Below are 22,678 nucleotides of genomic sequence, written 5' to 3'. Positions count from 1 at the left end.
AATGCGAGGGTGGATTGTGAAAGATGATTGGGTGAAGGTGAAGTCAGGATGAGTAGGGCCAGGATTCTCATAGTTCAAGGCCATTATAAACAATTGCGTTGAATTGGAAATGGGCAGAAGGAAAATAGGAATGAGGGTGCAGTGATGAAAATGAAAGAAGATGATGGTTGTACTAAGGACTTTGAATTCAAGGGAGGTGTGAGGGAGTCGCCAGGGTTGAAAACGGTGCTGGAGATTCTGGCGCAGAGAATGCTGACGCAGCGTTCAGTATTAATTATACAGAGCGTTAAACCAAAACGAGCTGTGTGTGCTGGTTTTGCTTTAGAGTTTGTTTTTCATTTTAAAGGTAGACTTGCACATCATCCGCTGTCAACTTTGTGGACTAGTGAACTTTCACGTTTTTGCTCATCACGCATTTATTTATAATCGATGAAATTGTGAAGCTAAGTATGGTTTCCTTCACCCCTTGGTTTCTTTTGTATTTCTTGTTGTTAAAGGTTCATACAAAGAATGGGGTGTGTTATACTGGGACTGTAACCTCAAGACTCTGGAAATCAAGGAATTCCACCATAAGATTTTTAAAACGTCCCACGAGGCTCTCTTTGAGTCCCTTAGAGTGGGATTAGTCAGGGTGTGTCTGTGTGATGCCACCCTGCAAGTTACTAAGCTAAAACACACTGCGTTTATTTTTAGCTGGAACCCGGTCATTACTTCAATTTCACTATAAAAAAGTGATAGCGGTTTAAAATGGTTTTAGAATGGAGTGGCGCTATAGAGCAGTTCACGAGATCAGCGATGAAAGCAGAACCACTGATGTCTCGCGGGCATGCACTGCCTGCCACCTCAACCAGGCGCCAGCACTTCACCTGGTGTCGATGGCTTGCTCTTTTTCTGCTTCACGGGGGGTGCCAGAGACCCGCAGTGTTGTTTCATTAGCAGAAGGGCGCAGCCTAGCACAGTGTGCTTGCTTCTCAAAGCATATGTTTAAGCAAACCATTACTTTTGACAAAAAGGCACAAAGCGCTTACTATAAACTTGAGTGAAAGTGCCTGCCGTTCAACGGACCTCTTGAGAAAAGCCCCCGTGCTCTTCTCGCCACGTACTTTTTCCCTAAAGCTCACAGTATTGTTTCAATAGTTACCAAGTCACTGAAGCCACAGAAGCTCGCCCCGTCACCTCACCTCTCTGAGTGCCAAAAGGTAGAGGACTCTCGGCGCAGGTCTGAGCGCATCTCTGCACCTCTGCACCTCTGCTCTCGTTTTTTACCTGCGAATTCAGAGAGAGTTTATTGACGCCACTGTGCCCGCTCTATCTGTTCCCCTCTCAAGCTCTCCAGACAGTACAGTCTGCTGAGCGTCACGCGACAGACACTTCAATGACATTAAACCAGCACGTGTTATTTTCAAGTCTCTTGCTCCACATGTCATCAGGGTGCCGTCTTGTGCCCCGAATGACTTCTGAATACTGTGTGCCTTTATCTATAAATCTTTTATACACACTTTAGCCTCATCGTAGCACTATAAATTACAAAACATGCTTCTGTTCATTTACCAAACACTGTCTTGGTACGCATCTGTTCACGGCGCCCCTGGCTCGCTCTCACGGCGCACCAGGGTGCCACGGCGCACAGATTGGGAATCGCTGCTCTAGCGCTAGGCGCCTTACATTGGAACACAGAGACACGCAACATTCGCACCACTTCCGCCCTAGAAGAACTCAAACAGAGACAATTCATACAGATCCAATGCTGTGACGCGCTCACCCACCTTTCAAAGCTGTATGTCCTTAAGGGTAGATATATATTTTTTATCAGTAAATGTGTAGACGCTTTAGCCGACCACAGTTACAAAACGGCTGGGATTCGTTTATATAAACTAGGGAACAATTGATAAGGTAATTGATAGGTTAAATTCCATTACATAATATGTCAGACTCGCATCGCATAGCCTAGTGCAGCGTCGGACAACATAAGTTATAACACGGACGGAGTAACACATGGCATAATATAAATTAACTCTTTTGATTAAAAAGCAAAGAATGATTTAAAGTACTGTTCTACAAAAACGGCAAGATGTCATATCACAACTAACGTTACAAAGCGAAACAAAAATAGCAGAACAAGGTATAAAAAGGCATTACATAAGAGCACACAGTAACATAGCTCAGCATAACACAACATAGTTTGGGGGGTAGGGGGACGTAGCCTAACCAACTGAGCAGCCTGCTTCGGAACTGGAAAAGCAGGGTGGAGTTCCGGCGTCACCTCAATATCCTGTGAGTCTTGGCAAAGCAAATGGCAATTATATATATATATATATATATATATATATATATATATATATATATATATATATATATATATATATATATATGAAAGGATTTTCCTGTATTCTACCTCCAGGGAGTTATTCACCAGATTATCAGAGGTTCACAGAAAGGCAGCACATCAACAGGCGAGTCCACGTCATTACTGAGGTTTGCTCAATTTCATTTTATTTTCTTCTTTTTCTTAAGAGTACAAAGCAAAGTGCATCGTGCATCAGGTGCTCATATTAACCGCTCTGACGCTTTAGGGCAAACTTCAGCACTATATAAAACCAAAATAAATAAATATATCATGCCCTAAAGAAAATGTCGCATAGCCAAGCATAAAATATGAAAATATCATAGCACAACACTGCGTAACACAGCATGCACAGAGCACTTATGACCTAACAAAGCAGCATAGCGTAACATAGCACAGCATAATATGCACAGCACACCATGGTATTGCATTAAGAGAATGCAGCATAACATGTAACAACCGAACATGACTAAACACAGAAAAGGGACGTCTATGTGACGTTGTGTGTGCAGTCCCTTTAAATAAGCCGGGGCTCACGTCTCCTTACTATATTAGGTGACTGTAAGTCTGGCTCTCTGCATACATCACTGTCGGTGGGCCAATAGGAAGCCAGAGATTGCCAGAGCTGCCCATTGCCTGGCCTCAGGCTCCCACGCGCTGCCCTACCTGCCTCAGTAGCCAGCACACACCCCTCCCGGCCAGGGCTGCTGCAGGAAGGACATGCAGGCTCCGGGGTGCCTCTGCACCCCTCTGCTGCACAGCCGCTGACCCCGCTTCCTCCGGCTGGCGCCCCCATCCGCCATGTTCCACAGCCCGGTGACCTCCACCCCCTTTTCAGTGAAGGACATCCTTAACCTGGAGCAGCAGCACCCCTGCCTGGTGACGTCCATGGCCGGCTCCCCCCGGCTCGAGGCCGCCCCCTCCTGCATGCTGTCCAGCTTCAAGCAGGAGACCTACCCCGGGACCACCAGCCTGGCCGACCTGGGCGAGGAGCTGGCACAGGCGGAGCCCCCCAAAGCTTCGCCAGGCTTCCCGGGCGCCTTCTATGCCAAGGGCTATTCCGAGGACGCGAAAGCGGACAAAAAAGGTACGGACACGAACAGCCACCTGCACGCGTGTTTAGGCATGTTAAGAGTGAATATTGTTAGCCACTTTTGGACTAAGTGAGTCAAGTGTGAGACATGCACTTTAAATCCCCTTCGTTGTATAAAAAAATATATACGAAACATTTCACGGAGGGGATTTTTTTCATTTTAAGGACAGGAAGGAAACCCTCTATAACGACTCCAGGATTCTCAACAGGTTGTACGCACAATATTTTAAGCCCACACGCAAGGACAATTCAGCCGTGGGCTTATGGTTTGAATATGTGAATCCAAGTGTCCGATTGCCCACAGTAGAGAGTGCCCAGAAGCTGCAACCGCGTGGCATGGTTGGCGCAGTGCGCCCGCTCCCTCTAACAGGCAGTAGTCACTCAAACCGGTATACCTCACACCCAGGTCTTCTCTGTTCCTCCGGGGAACCAGCGCCCTGGTAAATTAACATGGCTTTAAGTACGTTTTACACTTTGAAATTAATATAACAACATTTTCTCACAGCACCAAAGCTCCCAGACAGTCACAGCAGAAGCGGCTGCAAATGTTGGGCCCTTTGCGGAGGTGTGAACGTATGAACTATCTTTACAACTTGCCTGTTTACGTTTTTGTTTAACCTCTGGTCTAAACTATCCATCAAAGCAGCCTTTTATTTTTAAGCGACAAGGAAAACGCGTAGTCAGCGGCGTGGCAATGGGCGACACCAAATAAATGAATATTTGAGTGCAATAAATCGTGTTTTAGTAACAAGTGATATTTATAGCGCTAAGAAGGAGCAGCATTGAGCTATGAAGGGCCTATGTACGTATATCATTAGTTCTTAATGATATATGGACGAGTCATAGTATGTCTGCTCTTTCTTAGTACTCTAAATATCAGATTAGTATGTATTATTAATGATGAAAATAATAATGCTAATAATATAAAACATGGGGGCCTTATGTCGCACGTTACACTTGCACTACAAATATCAGATTATTATTTTTTATAATACTCGTAATTATAAACTGCTTAATTCAAGCCAACATTTATTGGGAAAGCCAGGAGGGAAGACGCGGATGACTCCGAGTGAGGAGGCCGCCATTTTGACAAACAGTACTACTTACATGAGGGAAAGGATGAAACAACACATGCAGCAATCACAAGCACTCGGGCAGGGGTTTAGCGTCGCGAATGAGTCTGTGCAATAGTCGGGCATGCCTGTAAGTGTGGGCGCGCACGCATTGTTACAGACGTTTAGTCTAGGCGCTAGAATAATAGGCCGGCAGGCATCGCGGCTTAGACGTGGCTTGCTGAGGGTGACAGCGAGGAGTGTTTGTGTGTTTACGCCTTCCTCCTCCATTGCAGACTGCTAGACAGTTCATCTCTAGGCTCTGGGACATGTATATCTCGCACGGCGGAAAAACCGGTCTCGGAAAACTCATAGGGGAGTTAAAAAACAACTGCTCAAGCTAAGGGGAAACTCCATAATTGCGTTAAACTCATCACACAATAGCGGGCGATGAAAGAGTGACTTACCGCCCTTTTAGGTGCCTGTTTGTTTTGCATTTAGGAATGTATATTATTCTTTAATTCATCTACTAATGCGCATTTTGTCTTACATATATGTCAATAGCCAGTGGCGACAGCTCGTTTTATATAGGGTTGACCTGTTATTGTCTTCTTTACATGGGGATACAGGCAAAGTATGCAGTTTGAAAGAGCCTACCAATACATTGATAGTATCTGGTTTAGTTCGCCTTTATTATTTATTTATCATTCACGTTTCTTGTCTGGCGCACAGTTGAGTAATCGGGGTCCCCCATTTCGGAATGCGCTTCTCACCCCACACCTACGGTCGTCCATTTCAGCTAAAAACAGATCAAAAAATGTACCGAGGAACAAACAGATAAAGTGATTAGTCCAGGATCACACGTCTTGGTTAAGTGTCTCCAAGCAGAACTCGGATCTTTTGACCGAACAATTCTCATCTTCACCTCCAATGAACATCAGCCCCTTCTAATTTGAAGCGCTTTACTCTTGCTAGGCGCTGCACCTGTACCAGGATAGGGGGCTGTAGTTGCTGTGACGGAGTGGCCCTTCTCCCCAAGCAATGCTCCTAATCCAGTTTAAAAGTGAATGAATGAATGAAGACATTTGTATGGCGCACAGCTACTCAACAAACGTGTCCTGGCGCTCAGACAACCCAACTGACACCCCCTGTCGCTAATGCTAGGAAATGCTGCTAAAGGATGGGCGATCATTGACGGAATAACCAGGTTTTAAGCAATTTCTTAAACTCGGCTGACTCTGTCCCAGATCTCAATGACATAGGGAGCGAGTTCCAGGCCTGGGGTCCATGGTCTGTGGTACAAACTAGGAAAGAGGCCCCTTGACTGCTGCTGGGCTAGTAAATGGAGCAATTATCAGGGTTCATTGGGCTCCGGTAATGCTGCACCTGCCGCACCAATGGAAACCACGCCCCTCCAGCCACATAGTTTATTGTCGTGTCACCGGAATCCCTCCATTGGAATACTGGACCTTAATGCATATTTATCTGTAGTTATCTATCTGCATATGGAGTGAGTGGAAGTGAAAGGGGGGGAAGTGAAAGGGAGAGAAGGAAAGACAGAGAGTGAAAGTGGGAGAATGACAGAGAGCGATAAGATATATAACCTCTTTTAGGTGTCTATATTGCAGTTCGGGGCGTGACCTGCTCCTTGCTCTGAATGACCAGTTCTGAAACTGCTGCTGTTTGCTAACAATAGCCGGACGTAATATTCTTATATATCGCCACGCCTCTACCCTCAATGTACAACACACGCTCTCTGTGGGGCAATTTCCCTTTGCCAAAGTTTTCTGATATTATAGTTACAGCGGCCCATAGCGTTACATAAACTGGCTTGGGTATCTGTATTTTACGTACATCCTCAGTTGTGTTGTTTTTGTGTATGTGTATGTTTCACTGTCGTTTGAAGAAGTGAATGTGACAGATTAGAGCTATACAAAACACCGACTTGGACAAGTAAACCTACCTAAGCATATATAAATATAACAGATGCATACATAATACATTTATACAGTCTGAAGCTTTTCGAAGATTTGCGTCTAGAACGTCTATTTATTCCTGTAATTTGATTGGGCGCCAGAAAACCTTAAAACTACTTGAATAATGACGTCATCCTACACGTGTACGTTTATTTAACCCCATCAATCTTCCCACAGGGCCCGCTTCTTAACCACAAACAGGCACACGCAAGTAACACTGCGAGAATCAATTACCCCTACTCGATCACAAAGTGGGGTGTCCCATAATGTGCGGATCTCCTTCAGCATTCATGTATAAACTTCCCGATGGCCATCACGTGACGCAAACGTAGGCGTTACACCTAAAACAACAGTATCCCAAGTGCACGGTTACACTGTGTAATCAGTTGACTGATACATCACTGCACTGTGAGCAAAATAATAACACTTACCGTCCGAAAAAGGATGACGTTCAACTGACTCGGCTTGAACCGTGAAAAAACTAAAGTTAAAGTCTTAAAAACAGCGCTCAACACGCCCACTGTAATACACGCCGAAAATCCTGATGTCAAAACTATCAACTCCAAAACTAATAAAAACAACGGTAGTCCAATTCGATCCCAAAATACATTTGAAGAAACATAAATAGGAGGAGCCATTTTATAAAAAAAAAATTACTCTCGAACCAGAAAGAAAGAGCAACCATTTCCGGAGCCAAAATCAAAAATGGTAACAAACTCTCCCTAGGCATACCCAATAACCTAATCACTGGATTACAATAAAATCCAAACCACAATTCAAGACTCCCGCTCTGATATCCCCACTGCACACATTAAACCAAACCACAATTCGAGACTCCCACTCTGATACCTCCCCTCAAAATTAAACCAAACCACAATTCGAGATTCCCACTCTGATGCCTCCCCTCAAAATTAAACCAAACCACGATTCGAGATTCCCACTCTGATGCCTCCCCTCAAAATTAAACCAAACCACGATTCAAGACTCCAACTCTGATGCCTCCCCTCAAAATTAAACCAAACCACGATTCAAGACTCCAACTCTGACACCTCCCTTCAACATTAAACCAAACCACAATTCGAGACTCCCACTCTGATACCTCCCTTCAACATTAAACCAAACCACAATTCAAGATTCCCACTCTGATACCTCCCTTCAACATTAAACCAAACCACAATTCGAGATTCCCACTCTTATACCTCCCCTCAAAATTAAATCAAACCACGATTCGAGACTCCCACTCTGACACCTCCCTTCAACATTAAACCAAACCACAATTCAAGATTCCCACTCTGATACCTCCCTTCAACATTAAACCAAACCACAATTCGAGATTCCCACTCTTATACCTCCCCTCAAAATTAAACCAAACCACGATTCGAGACTCCCACTCTGACACCTCCCTTCAATGTTAAACCAAACCACGATTCGAGAATCCCACTCTGACACCTCCCTTCAACATTAAACCAAACCACGATTCGAGAATCCCACTCTGACACCTCCCTTCAACATTAAACCAAACCACAATTCGAGATTCCCACTCTGATTTCTCCCCTCAAAATGAAACCAAACAACAATTCGAGATTCCCACTCTGATGCCTCCCCCTCAAAATGAAACCAAACCACGATTCGAGAATCCCACTCTGACACCTCCCTTCAACATTAAACCAAACCACGATTCGAGATTCCCACTCTGACACCTCCCTTCAACATTAAACCAAACCACAATTCGAGATTCCCACTCTGACACCTCCCTTCAACATTAAACCAAACCACAATTCGAGATTCTCACTCTGACACCTCCCTTCAACATTAAACCAAACCACAATTCGAGATTCCCACTCTGACACCTCCCATCAACATTAAACCAAACCACGATTCGAGAATCCCACTCTGACACCTCCCTTCAACATTAAACCAAACCACAATTCGAGATTCTCACTCTGACACCTCCCTTCAACATTAAACCAAACCACAATTCGAGATTCCCACTCTGACACCTCCCTTCAACATTAAACCAAACCACGATTCGAGAATCCCACTCTGACACCTCCCCTCAAAATTAAACCAAACCACAATTCGAGATTCCCACTCTGATGCCTCCCCTCAAAATTAAACCAAACCACGATTCAAGACTCCCACTCTGACACCTCCCTTCAACGTTAAACCAAACCACGATTCGAGGATCCCACTCTGACACCTCCCTTCAACATTAAACCAAACCATAATTCGAGATTCTCACTCTGACACCTCCCCTCAAAATTAAACCAAACCACAATTCGAGATTACCACTCTGATGCCTCCCCTCAAAATGAAACCAAACCACAATTCGAGATTCCCACTCTGATGCCTCCCCTCAAAATGAAACCAAACCACAATTCGAGATTCCCACTCTGATGCCTCCCCTCAAAATGAAACCAAACCACAATTCGAGATTCCCACTCTGATACTTCCCTTCAACATTGAACCTAACCACAATTCGAGATTCCCACTCTGATACCTCCCTTCAACATTAAACCAAACCACAATTCGAGACTCCCACTCTGATACCTCCCTTCAACATTGAACCAAACCACAATTCGAGATTCCCACTCTTATACCTCCCCTCAAAATTAAACCAAACCACGATTCGAGATTCCCACTCTGATACCTCCCTTCAACATTGAACCAAACCACAATTCAAGACTCCCACTCTGATACCCCCCCCCCCACGCCCACATTAAAGCAAACCACAATTCAAGATTCCCACTCTGATATCCCACTTCCCCCCATAACATAAAAAAATGGTTGCAAAACCATCCGTGATCGAGTTTGCCATTACTCAGCTAACTTTTATGTGCTATTGCTAAAATCCATGCCCTATTATTTAAATTTGGAAATACAAGCAGGTGTTTAACCACACCTTCGTTAATCTTCTGATATGGAAATCTCTAAGTAAGGCTGCTGGGGATGTTTGCTCCTCTGATCATAAACATGTTTATTGTAAACGACCTCATGCTACATGGCTATGTATCTGCGGAGTGGTTTCAAGTATACTTTTACATATTACTTTTGAATGTCCTGATTTACTTGGCAGAAGGCCGTTGTGTGTGAATAGCTCAATTTCTCGAATAGATGGCTATAGGGTTTCAGATAAACTTCTCTTCTAAATATCTGGGGCCATCACGAGTTCGCTTTTAAATGTTGTAAGTTTTTGTAATAATGTGTTCAATGTGATACATTTTTAATGCGTTTACATTATTTAATCATATTGTAAAACTATGTAAGATAAACAATAAAATTAAGGAATGAAAAACAGAAAAACAAAACCTAGTAGCCTGCAAATATAAAGGCCGAACCAAATCTGTGCATCTCAACCGTCCCCCTAAAACTCTAGTGAACAACACCTGAGCAAATTTAGGCCTAGATTTCCCAAAGATTGTGGAGCGCTGCTGGAAACTCTGCAATGTTCTGTTGCATGGATGAAAAAAATGTGGAGCAAGGGACTTACTAAGAGTCAATTACAATGATGTCACCCGCTGCTCTAGCATTAAATAGTCTGTGATAGTATATGAGATGCAAGATTCTGCGCCGTTCGCATAAGGTTGCTCTTGGGGCACACGCTCTGGCACAAATTTCTAAGACAGACAAGTAACCATTGCCCACTTTTAGCACCTGTTTTAATTTGGCATTAGGATTTGACGCAAAGTCAGGTTGGTCTCTCTATGATTTAAGCAGATCTGTCTGTACATGGAGCCCTAGGGGTGTTGCAGTCTTCCCACTCTGCCCCCCATCCCCCTTTGTATAGATTGTGAAGGGTTGGGAACTGCGTGATGCTGTGGCATTTAGCACGGCCCACACTTTTCGGTACAAAAATTAGTTTGGTGATCGACTCATCCCATGAAAATGTTGATAGTAAAAAAAAAAATGGATAAAAAACTTTGACCTGTATCATTTACTTTAAGATCTAAATGAGTTTTATCCAGTGACCCCTCTCTTGAAAGCACTAAATTAAGTCACATCTTGGCTACACATAAAGATACATCTGTTTAAAGACCTAACCACACTTGGCAAGCAGAAAAAATAACTATTTGCTCTCACATTCATTCTGCTGGTAGGTTTTCAAACTATTTTTATGCAGTCCCTAGTCTCTTTCTTCTCTTGTCTCTCTCCCTGTTGTTTCTTTTCCCCCAGGTAGCCTTATCCAAGATCTCTGCTGGTGCCATAATGGTGTATTTAAGATAACATATCATAAAATTACTCCAATTTGGAATATTTATTTAGCTTCAACATACCTCTGAAGTAGCTATACATTTCTCAAGTGCTTTTTGGAAATATTCACTGCCCAGCTCTAAAATACTAGCGGGCCAATTCACAAAGGATTTATGAGTACGGGAAGTAGTTCTACAGAAGTGCGCTTTCACAAACTCTTACATGCCTTTATTAGTCCATGAAATGTTCCTGTGCCTAGCAGCTTGAAAGGGCACACTCCTTTCTAATTCTACTAAATGTATATAGATATTCTCCAAATATTTCAATTTTATTCCCATTGTAGATGTTTTTGGGACCATTTAGAAAGGCACCTAAGAGTACGCAAAATAGTGTGGAAGGAGAACTACTTTGTGTACTCCAAAATGCCTTTGTCAATACGCCCCTAGGTTTCTTCAACTTCCTCAAGGCAGAAATAGTCTGCTGTAGAAGGGACGCGAAGAAGAGGAACTCTAGACTCTAATGGAAGTTCACAGGAGGACCACTGAGCTCAAGGTCATTCTTAATATATTTTTTGGAAAATGCCATCAATATATATGGGAAACAGTTTTGAGGGCTTTCTTCCTTATAGTAAAAATGAAAAAACACAGCTGTTTTCTTTTATTCAGGAAAGTGGAAGTAAGTACCTTGTACGCAGACATTGCCATCAGCTTGTATGTCAACGCACCTAAAACTTTTTTTGTTTGTTTAAAATATGCTTGTACCCTGGGTAGTGCCCAAAACAGTATGCAAGTTAGAGCATGTTTTTTGCTGTATTTATTAATCTTTTTCAATGTATCTAAATCGTAGCACATTGATTTGATGGGTTTGATTATTACGTCATGTAGTATTTTATACAAACATTCCAAGTTTGAAAATATTTTATTGTTTTATTGCTTTGATGGGTTTGATTATTATGGCATTTAGTATTTTATACAAACATTCCAAGTTTGAAAATATTTAATTGTTTTATCTCAGTTTATTGTACAAATACATGTTTGCCTGAGAATAACAGAGTGATTTTAAAATACTATTTTTTTCTGAAGTTTGCTCCCTGCAGAAAAACATGGAACAAGCTAAGCGGGACCTTGAAGATGCAGAGCGCCCAAGACAGCGAAAGAGACGGAAACCTCGGGTGCTCTTTTCCCAGGCTCAGGTCTATGAACTGGAACGGCGGTTCAAGCAGCAGAAGTATCTGTCAGCCCCAGAGCGGGACCATCTAGCCAATGTCCTCAAGCTGACCTCTACACAGGTCAAGATCTGGTTTCAGAATAGAAGGTACAAGTGTAAGAGACAGCGGCAGGACCAGACCCTGGAAATGGTGGGGCTCCCACCCCCCAGAAGGATTGCTGTTCCCGTGCTGGTCAGAGATGGCAAACCGTGCCTTGGAGAGTCTTCCCCCTACAATGTCAGTCTCAACCCATACCCTTACAACAGCTACCCATCCTATAGCAACTACACCAGCCCTGCATGCAATGCCAACTATAACTGCAGCTATCCATCCATGCAGACCATGCAGCCTTCAGCCACTAGCACTAACTTCATGAACTTTGGTGTTGGGGACATGACCTCAGGACAGACTCCAATCCAGCAGACCAATGGGGTTTCCACATTGCATGGGATCAGAGCTTGGTAGAATGTTGACCAAAGTAGGTTGCCCAATGTGGCATGACTGAGTAGACAAACTGCAGATTACGAAGAAAGACCCAGCACATCATGTACAGTGTGTTTGCACTTGTGCATATGAAGGACAGAGGGAGACAAAACGAAGATCACAGTAACTGGCGGAGATCTCGCTTGATACCAAGCCATAGTCAAGGAGATGGTTGGATGGGGTTTGTTTTCAACATCCAACATGGTTAAGTCCACACAAAGAAAGAAAGGACCTAAGTCAGGAGATACAGATTCCTTGTAAAATTGTCCTAGATTTCTGTAAGTAAATAAAGAAGGCAAGTATTGGAAGTGAATCATGGTTGCATATACAGACTTGTCAATTTATTTATATTAAATTGCTACAAAATGTCCTTAGCCAGTGCTTTTTCAACCTAAGAAGAATGTTGTTTGTACATTCAAAGAGGTTACATCTAATAGAAGAATATGCTTCTAGTTCACAGGTACTTTTTGAAACCGAAAATCAGGTGATATGTTCTTTTTGTTGTCCGATGCATGTTTTTATTGCTATATCATCGAATGGACAACACAGTGTACATGTTATTACCATTTAAATATAATTGCAGTTTACTAATGATGCCTCATAAAGACATGTATGTAAAATACTGATTTGGGCATTTTAAAAGACTCAGAATATTTTATATCTTATGTTTCTACAAATCGGATTTTAAACAGTAGCATTAGCAGTTTGGGTAAGGCTGACTTTAGCTCAGAGACTGCAGCAAGGTGCACTCAGTCCAGTTAAGCACTATTGGAAGAAGAGAACTGACTGAACGTTAATATTTAAAGCACTGTAGGTACAATGTGCTGGAGGATTTATTTAAAGTATTTTTTCTATGATGTACAAAATGATGGACTTGCTTTTGTGTAATTAAAAAAGTGGCATAACATGTTCCATATCTCTGTTCTATGCGTTTGAAGTTAAAAAACGTGTGATATAGAAAGACACACACACATACACACACAAACATACACACATACACACACGTGTTATATGTGGTCTGCGTTGATATAGTATAATGGCTCGTAAGTCGTAGTGTCACGTCAACTGTCAATGTATTAATAATATATGTAATTTAGACAAAGTGTTCTAATAAATGCACAGTCAGACATTTAATATTGACATGCAAAGGTTACAGTTTCCTGTTGGTACCGCAGTAAATTGTAACTGACATCAGAAAACACTACCTAATGTCTCACAGAATACGTTATAATGATGTGGCAGAGAAAAAGAATCCTGCTAATTTTCACACGACATACTCAGTGTTATTTTTGTTTAATGTGGAACTTTAGCACCTTGCAGCCTGATTCAATTTAAATACATTTTTTTTAATAACCGCTACACGTAATAAAGCAGCATGGTACAAACACATGAAGATATGCAGAGAATAATATTCTATTTATATCTATGATGAAGGAGAGGGGAAGAATGGCACATTCAAGATGGACTACAAAAAATATTACATTCTGTGTGTCTGCCTGTAGGAATAAGAGGAATTCTTGATAATTGTATCTATTCTTTCTGTAAAATCATTGGTAGATTCTTTTGACATGATACACTGCAAGACTATAATGCAGCTTCCACTACGAAATTCTATAAGATTAAGATTGTGTTATTAGAACATATTATTGGTTGCTCGTTATTTATTTTTATATTAATTGACATGATTTCATGAATCACACACACACGTGCAAAAAATCAATAATGATTGTTATTTTATGTTTAAAAATAGTAATTAATCTATTAAGAGTGTTCAGTAAACGAGAACCTTTAATTTACTGCATAAATTGCCAGTATAGTAAATGCAACAGTATGCTTTTCACAGAAAATTTGTTTTCTCTACAATGTTGGTAATTTCGAACTAAAGTTCACAAAATTCAAAATAACGTAGGGAAAAGTCAGATGTGTTTGGAACAGGGAAATTCATTGAGTGTTAGAAAATTATTTCATTAATTCGGACACACTTTAAGTGACTTCCTGAACAGTTTTAATAATTCAAGGGTTATAAATTCCCTGCATGTCTTATCACAAGGACGAGAAACTAGAACCTGTTTGCAACATGGATGCACTAAAAAATTTTGAAAAGTGATCTGGGCATTTTTGAAAAAAAGAGCTTAAGAAAAGGCTGAATTTATATGGAATTTGCATGGTGTGCATCCAGAAAACACAAACTGCACAGGGTTCAAGAAACCATTTTGGATGTACCAGTATGAATCATCCTTTGTTACCTCACCTGATCACACTTAACATGGAGCCAACAAAAGTATATTTGGATAAATAAGCACTTCAGTTTTCAAAAACATATGTTTATCTAAATTAATTATACGTTTGCTCTTCGAAATATTCGCTTTGTCTACCACATATACAGTTAGAAAAATAAAATGTGAATTGTGATGAACAAATAAAGGTCGGGCTACGAAATGATCATACTATTTAATATCTATTTATGTGCAGGAAAATTGACCACATAACACAAGCAAATGCTCATCACTAAACTACTGTACAAAAAATACACATTTAAACTCTAAGCTTCACAAATCTATGTATCCACTGTATACTGAAACAATAAGGAAATGAATTGAAAGCAAACAAAGTTTTTCCAGTGTGGTTAAAGATTTATTGGTTGCAGATGCAGACACCAACACTAAAACAAATTCACAAGTACTGGTAACTTAAACAGATAAATTATGACAAATACTGAATTGTCCAAAATCTATATTTCCAAAGTCTGGAGCACATTAGTCAAAGGCACCCAAAGTGCTAAACTATTGAAATTTCACATCCTATAGAACTTTGACTGTCAACGTTACAAATTATTTGTAAAACCCAGAAAAACGATAAAAAAAAATACATAACTTGAGGTGCTTCTTACAATATTCACATAACAGTATTACAAAAAATGTAAACTCATTCAGAATAATCACCAACACATGACGATCCCCACACATTAGTGCTGTGAAGCATTACTAAAATCAGGATGCGAACTTTTAACATTAGATAACATGCTGTTACGCATTAGTCAGGGCAAGATAAACCTTTGTATAGCACTAGAATGTGATTTTTGTAAATAAAAAAACCTTAATGTATGCATTTCAGTCTGTTTGATACGTTTCAAATTTACTATTTTATTTTCTGTATTTTCAATACGTAGTAGAACCTAGGTTCTATAGGAGATGACTGACTGGCAATGTATACATTTGTCTCCTCTTAACTAATACACACTGAACCTTAACAGATATATGTCGTCCACTCATACATTTTGAGAAAGATTGTGAAGGTAAACACAGAAGTGACAAAGTTTCTGGAGTATGGGGGCACTGAAGTAATAGGCATTACCTTTTCTATTTATTTAAATTAGTGGTAAACGTTTTCTCAGCCTCAAAGATATAGAATACAGAGTAGATATATTCAGTACTGCAATTTATAGACTGAACCATTGGAATTAGGCAGCAATAGAGGTCCAGTTTAGGCAACAGCTGTAACTAACTTATTCAGCAAATGAAAGGCCAATTAAGCATTAAGAATACTGAAATTGTGTTGTATAGGGTGAAAATGAAGCAATTTAAATGCCTGTAACATTATCAAGTTAATTTTATATTTTAAAACATTGTTGCAAAAAAGCTCAAATTTGACAGAAAACGCGTGGATTTTTGTAAAGAAAGAAATGTGCAGATTTTGATGCCAATGATAAAAATATTATTCATGTTGTCTTACATGGAAAAAAATGAACACCATTTTGTTAACACTGTTTTCCACCTCTTAAGAGTAAAATAACTCGTGTAAAATGTAGCCAGAGTTCCACTCAGCAGGAAACAAGTCTATATGTACACAGTTTTAAAATTCATAAAACATTTTTGGAACTTGTTTTCAGTAAAACCAGTCTGCAGTTTTGGGTTAACTCAGTGTATTTTCTCTGGAAGCAACTCTTTCCTGTTCAATTCAATATGCCATATTGAATGTTAATTCTACACGTGTCACCTCAGGCACTTTAAGATTCAAGACACCCTAAAGCAAATCAACATATTGGAAAGCCTTACAAATTGGTTGTGGCATTTTGAAAAAACTTCTATTTTAAAACAGTGTGCAATATAAAGATGAATCTTAGCACACTTTTGCCCATTTGAGGAAGAAAACACATTTTTTGTTGAAAGAAGCAAAATATACAATCGGTTTTAACTTATGTGACAATTGAGGATAGATAGAATTATGCTGCTGCTCTGGAATCACATTTACTGGGGCCCTACCAATAGTTTATGTTAATTTCCTACAGTGGGCTCTAAATCCACTGTTATTTTCCTACAATTCAAAAATGGACAAAAAGCGTTATATATTCTGTGTTCACATGTAACAGAAGTTGGAAACTGTTTGATTGAAATTATTGTTTGGCTATGATGAAAGCTGACAATGAAAACTAAAGAGAAAAAATAAATTAAAAATAAAACCAGGAAAACATTTATTTCTGCTAATGTTTACTGTGCACCAATCAGTTTGTTTCTCGCTTATACATGCTAATAATAGTTCTTAATTAATTTGCTTATAATGTTGGAATACTATTAGGCTTGGGCAGTAAATTCCATTCCGCTTGCGGTATTTGGGTAATTTTGCATTCTGCGGAGAACGCGGAATTGCCCAAAATTCTGCATTCCGCGGCTTCACAGAATTTTTAGCTTGTTTGCGTTCTCAAAATGCGTGTTTGCAAGATAATTTCCCCCGAGCATGCAAACAGCATTTGCAAACAGTAAAAAAGTATCGCGAACAAGTAATTCTGCATGTTCGCGGAATTTCTGCATGCTCGCGTAGATTTTTTTACTGTTTCGCGGAGCTTTGCGTAGCGCGACTACGCAAATTCTGCCCACCCCTAACTACTATGTCACATTTCAGCTATTTTAGAGTCCCGACTTCGGTTAGATTTACATTGGTAGGTGAAATTATTTATTTGAAATTTTTATATAGAATGGAATGCATTCTTTTAGTTACTTCAGGGTACTCAGTGTGCTAGTCAGTAGTGGTGCTGCTATGAGATGCAAAGAGTGTTAGTTAGGATTGATCACTTGTGTTAGCAAGATATATTTCTATTTTATATCCTGTACTGTCCTTTCGAGGTGTCTGTCATTTTGATGGCTGCTAAGGTGGAAAGTTTCATGTTTGAGGTTGACGGAAATGTCACAAGTCGATGGCAGCTTAGTCATATGCAGATACATGATATTTTGCTATCCTTCATATAACATTTTCAATTCAATTACTACATTCTGTATTCTCGTGTAGCAGAAGGTAAACAGCTGTTTGTTTGAAATTATAGTTTGGCAATGATGCAAAGTTTTTCCTCTGCTGATCAAAGCCAATGGAAGAATTTTTTTTTGTAATTTTTTAATTTAAATAGATTTTATTCACATTTGACACTTTAATACAATACATTACATACCCCCCCCTCCCCCCTAGGAGACCAAGGTCAAGAAGCACCATCGGTTGAGCCACCTTTAGTATATACGTTGAAGAAGTAGACTCTCGCAGCGTGCAGATTTGATAGCCCAGAAAAACAAAAAGGAGAAGAAAATAAGGAACAAAGAGAAAGAGATTCACACATCCACTTTCTCCTTAGGGTTATTCCCTTAAATATATTACCCTTAACTGTGATCTTCTATCCAGAGTAACAATGGTTCCCAAATCATCATTCCTCTTTGTTTTTTCTTAGATCCCTTGTTCTTATATATGGCCACCTCCACGCTACATATGGCAAGTAATCTAGCCCTCCATTGTGTGGAAGATGGCGGTTGAGGATCAAGCCATGCGGTGGCTATACACAATCTAAGAGCCGCCATTGCTACAAAAATCAGCCCCTGTTGGTATATTGGGCGCTCAATTGCAGCCACTCCTAAGATCATTTCTTCACTGGAGATAGTAATTTCTACCTGAAATAAATCCGAAATGAAATTAGATACTTCTATCCTAAGGTTAGTAAGTGATGAGCACGTGGCGAACATGTGAATATCATTAGCTTTCGCCAATGAACAGCCAATGGAAGATTTAAAAAAAAAAAAAAACCAGAATCCTTTTGCTTAGGCCTAAACAATGTTTTTTTGTTTTTTTCCTTTTTACTCTAACATATTTTCATTATGTTGAATTCCCTTTCTCCATGCCACCACCCTGTAAAATCAAGGTTATTGGTGCACTTTCCCACACTTTCAACAGCACACTCTTACATTTTTCAGGTGTAACAAACATTCAGCAAAGCACTGGATATTGAAATACTAGTGAATACTTGCAAAGTTAAGGCTGAGTGCCCGCTAAGCACTTTTACTTAGAATTCCCCTTATGACACAACTCTAGGAATGCTTATTATCATTGCCTAGGCATAAAATTACATGTGCAAAACCTATGCATGAGTGAGTATAGTACATAACGATGTAATACATACTTCTGTACATATGCTTTTATGGTTCCTTCTCAAATTACATTTGCATAAGTTACAATTGCTCAAAGTGTCTTACTTACACCAGGAAAGGTTCTTTGGATCAGGCCCTAACAGTGATATAAATTAGCAGTGCAAAAGTAAATAATTAGTTCTGGGCACAGATAAAGTATGTCTTTATATGCACTAATCAAATGTGTGTGCCATTAAAAGTAAAACATTCTCTGGAATTCATTTAATCATTGTTACTTATATCACTTAAAATATTTTCAATACCATGTTCTTGCTTAATTTCTATGGACAGCACAGCATTTTGGGGTTTTCTGTACCAAATATATGAGCGTCTGAAATGAAAATTCTGCTGGTGAAGTTGAACCTTACTAACCTTTGCACATTAGAAGAGCTTGTGGACTTCACACAACTTTGTTGCGAGTGGGTAGCATTTTTTACCCCGCAAAGCCTTCTTTACTTTTTTGACTTGCTATTTTTTTTTAACTTTGCTAAAAAAGGAGTGTGGTCGAAGAACACAACTGCCAGAGGACAACATCTCAGGAAGTGATAAATTACGAGAAGTGCACCGTTCTTCTTGCCTTTCAAGGATGTGTGAAATGTTCTGACTCTAAAGGTGTATTCAATTTCAGGATTTTGTTTTATCAACATCCCGAAGTTTGCTAAATAATAAAAAATGACAAGAACACACTAGACAAAACAGTTGAGCAGAAAAAATTAAAAACTGAAAGTTTGCAGTTGCTTTCAACAAAATAAGTTGAATATCTTTCAAAGTTCTTTCACTTAACTTGATAAATCACATATTGAGTTTTACTTGCATTGCTCATTTTTACTAGTTGTATAATTGTCAGTCAATGAATAATTTATCAGTTTCATCAAGTACAATATTTTAATTTTCACTGAATTCATCAGGCAGAATCAAAATGTTCTTCACATTTTAACAGACAAGTGCAAACTTTTTCTTATAGTCATCAGTTAGTGGCCATATTCTTAAAGTTCAAACCTCACTTTCAGTAAATCAACCTTATGAGCTCCTTATACTTTAGGGAAAAAAATATCCACTCTTGTTGAAAATGTTGAGTTGTGGACTTTCAGGCAATACTTTTGCAAACCCACCACTTCATACAATTTAGCCAGTAAAAAGAGTCCCAAAAAGTAGTTTCATCCACAGATTTCTGATTTATTCCTCAAAGAGAGATAAACATAGATAGGGTGAATGTGGAGAAGCAATAAAAATACTTAACTGGTAATTGCATATTGTTATGCTCTATGACATTTTATGTTTCTGGTACTATTATAATAAACCATGTCAAAGTTGAAGACTGAGTGCTTCGTAAATTTTGTCAGCATTCTGAGATAGTATCTTAGGTCCGCAGTAGCCTTGATATCTGTTATTTAGTTTATGTATGACATAGTTGAGAATCTGTGATTCACCTTATTCCTGGCAATACGAATTTTAAATACAGTTGCACCACCACGAGAACATAATATACAGCAGGGGTCTCAACCTTTCCTATAGAGGAGATACTTCTGATCACTGAAAAGTTTCCGGAGCTACTGTTCCACATAAAGATTTTACAAGGGTACACAGCTTGATCCTGGCCACTCGAGTACACACAGTACTGTTCTACTGAGCATACAGCATTGTCACAATAGCCATATCACAAAAGGGTTACATGGGGCTTGTCAAAGGTTCACGTTTCTCCAGTTACTCTTGGTTATGAATCACTGTGAGGTGAGTGTCTCCTAGGTCTTGTGGTCCCATTGTTATCCAATACATTTCATTTTGATATCCAGGGCGCCAAACACTTTCTATATCTAGCTAACTGTCCTGAGGATCATTGATTGATGTTCACATATAAACAAATACTTATTTTTTAACATATAGCTTGCATCCTTTACTAGCACCATTAGCTACAATCCATTTTGAAAGTCAAATGCAGACTTCACAGCTCTCTACAAGTAAGCACATCTCTGCAATAACCTATCATTGCATACCTATCAGGCAGTCATGCCACACAAATTAATGCAAGACAGTATTTCACTTATAAAAGATAAGCATACCTAAAGAAATGAAGGAATGGAAATTAATAAGAAAAGGTCAAAAAGAAAGAGATGCAGAAGAAAGAAAAAGGAAGAAAGAAAGAAAGGAAAGAGAGGAAAAGGGCAGTAAGAAATAAAGAAAAAAGAAAAAGGAGAAAAAAGGGAAGACCAAAAGGGAAAGGAGGGAAGCTAAAGGAAAGACGGAAGAAAAAGGAAGATCAGAGGAAGGTAAAAGAAAGGAAGGAAAATAAAAGAAATAGTGAAGAAATAAAGGGGAAGAGGGAAGGGAAAGGAAGAAAGGAAGCGGAAGGGGGTAGAAAAAAGAAAGGAGATTAATGAAAAAGAAAATGAAAGAAGGGAAGAAATAAAGAGAGAAGGGATCAAAAAGAAAGGAAAAAAGAATAAAAAGGAAAAGAGCACAAACAGACAGTAAAAAGAAATAGGAAAGAAATAGAAAAGAATGAACAAAGAAAAGCAGACAAAAAAGAAAGGAAGAAAAACAAAAAAATGAAAAAGAAAGAAGCAGAAAATTAGGAAGAAGGGAAGCATAAGAATGCTGCAGAAGAAAGAAAAGAGGAGTGAACAAGAAGGAAATACCAACTGAAGTAAATTAAATGTGAGAAAAGAGAAGGAAACAAAGAAGAAAATTCAAGAAAGAAGGAATGAGCAAGAAAAAGTAAAAGAAAAAAGTAGGAAAAATAGAAATAAGGCGAGACTAAAGAAAGAGAAATGAGAAAAGCTCAGGAAGAAAGGAGACAAGGAAACAAAAAGTAGAGAAAGAAAAACCGAGAAAGAAAGGGAAAAAAAAGAAAAAGAGAAAGGCAAGAAAGAAGGATAGAAGTAGAGAAAGAATAACATAGCAAGAAAGAGAATGATGAAGAAAGAAGGAGAAAAAATGTACATGAAAAGAAAGGCTATAAATAGCAGAAAAGGGAGAGAGAGAGAGAGAGAGAGAGAGACGAGGAAGGGATTGCAGAGAAGAAAAGTGAAAAATAAAGAATATTTTCAGAGGAGGGTACTCTGCACTGTAACCTTCACAGGCGTTACAGAACAGGGTACACAATGGTTTAATGTACGGCCGTAGCAAAAGGGCAGCTGCATATTTTCACACCAGTTGAAAGGCAATTATATTAATGCTACTGAGAGGCAGGCAGTGAGATACGGGTAGCTCACAATTAACCTGTTGGAAATCTCAGATATGCACAGACAGAGAGATATCAATGTACATTTGTGAACAATGTTCCTCAAGAAAGCAACATTTACTGCAGAAAGAGTCTTTGAGACCAATTCGTGAAAATAAACATAACAGGTGGCTTTACTCCTCTGTCAGATCATATTTTTACATCTATTTCCTCTTCACCAACAGTTCTTGGTAGAACACTGGGAAAGAATTGCAAGGCACAGGTTTCCACTTGTATTATAGGGAATGTCAAGTGGCATGTCCTGTGGTGTCCTATATCCAATCTCCAGAACTCTTCCTAGCGGAGAAATCTGCACAAAGGAGGTTGGAGCCCCCTCTGCAAAGGCACATTTATTTCTGTACTCAGAAAACATTTTTTCTTATGGAGAAAACCTTTTGCCTTCACCCATAACAAATGTGATGATCCAAGCATCAACAGCAATGCCATGCATGAATAGCTGGTTGCAACCTGAAGGAAAGGTTACGACCTTCATTTTGTCAATCGGGACATGGTTCCAGAGGGGAAGGGGGAGTACAGTGAAGTAGGATATACAGGCTCAGGATAAAGGTATCCTGACCCAATGGGACTGATTGAGGGGTATGTGAGGGACCCCTCATGGGCAAGAAATTGTTCAAAAATGTTTTATTTTTGGCGACGAGGATCCATGGATCC

At 39.6% G+C, this 22,678-nt stretch overlaps 1 protein-coding gene across 1 annotated transcript; it reads left to right on the top strand.

Annotated features, from left to right (window-relative positions):
* The first annotated feature begins 2,925 nt into the window (after positions 1 to 2,925).
* On the top strand, positions 2,926 to 20,102 carry NKX2-5 (NK2 homeobox 5). The gene is made up of 2 exons (XM_085618087.1): positions 2,926 to 3,431; positions 11,739 to 20,102. The coding sequence occupies exons 1-2, from the start codon at positions 3,146 to 3,148 to the stop codon at positions 12,326 to 12,328; spliced, it is 876 nt and encodes a 291-aa protein (XP_085474213.1). The 5' UTR covers positions 2,926 to 3,145; the 3' UTR covers positions 12,329 to 20,102.
* The last annotated feature ends 2,576 nt before the right edge of the window (positions 20,103 to 22,678 follow it).

This window comes from Triturus cristatus, chromosome 7 (genome assembly GCF_964204655.1).
Source record: "Triturus cristatus chromosome 7, aTriCri1.1, whole genome shotgun sequence".
In the NCBI taxonomy this organism is placed as follows: domain Eukaryota; kingdom Metazoa; phylum Chordata; class Amphibia; order Caudata; family Salamandridae; genus Triturus; species Triturus cristatus.
This window is presented reverse-complemented; position numbering and strand designations above follow the sequence as displayed.

Coding starts and splice junctions, on each gene's coding strand:
- NKX2-5 (XM_085618087.1), top strand. CDS start 3,146: ATGTTCCACAGCCCGGTGACCTCCACCCCCTTTTCAGTGAAGGACATC. Junction 3,432..11,738: donor CGCGAAAGCGGACAAAAAAG/GTACGGACACGA, acceptor TTTTTTCTGAAG/TTTGCTCCCTGCAGAAAAAC.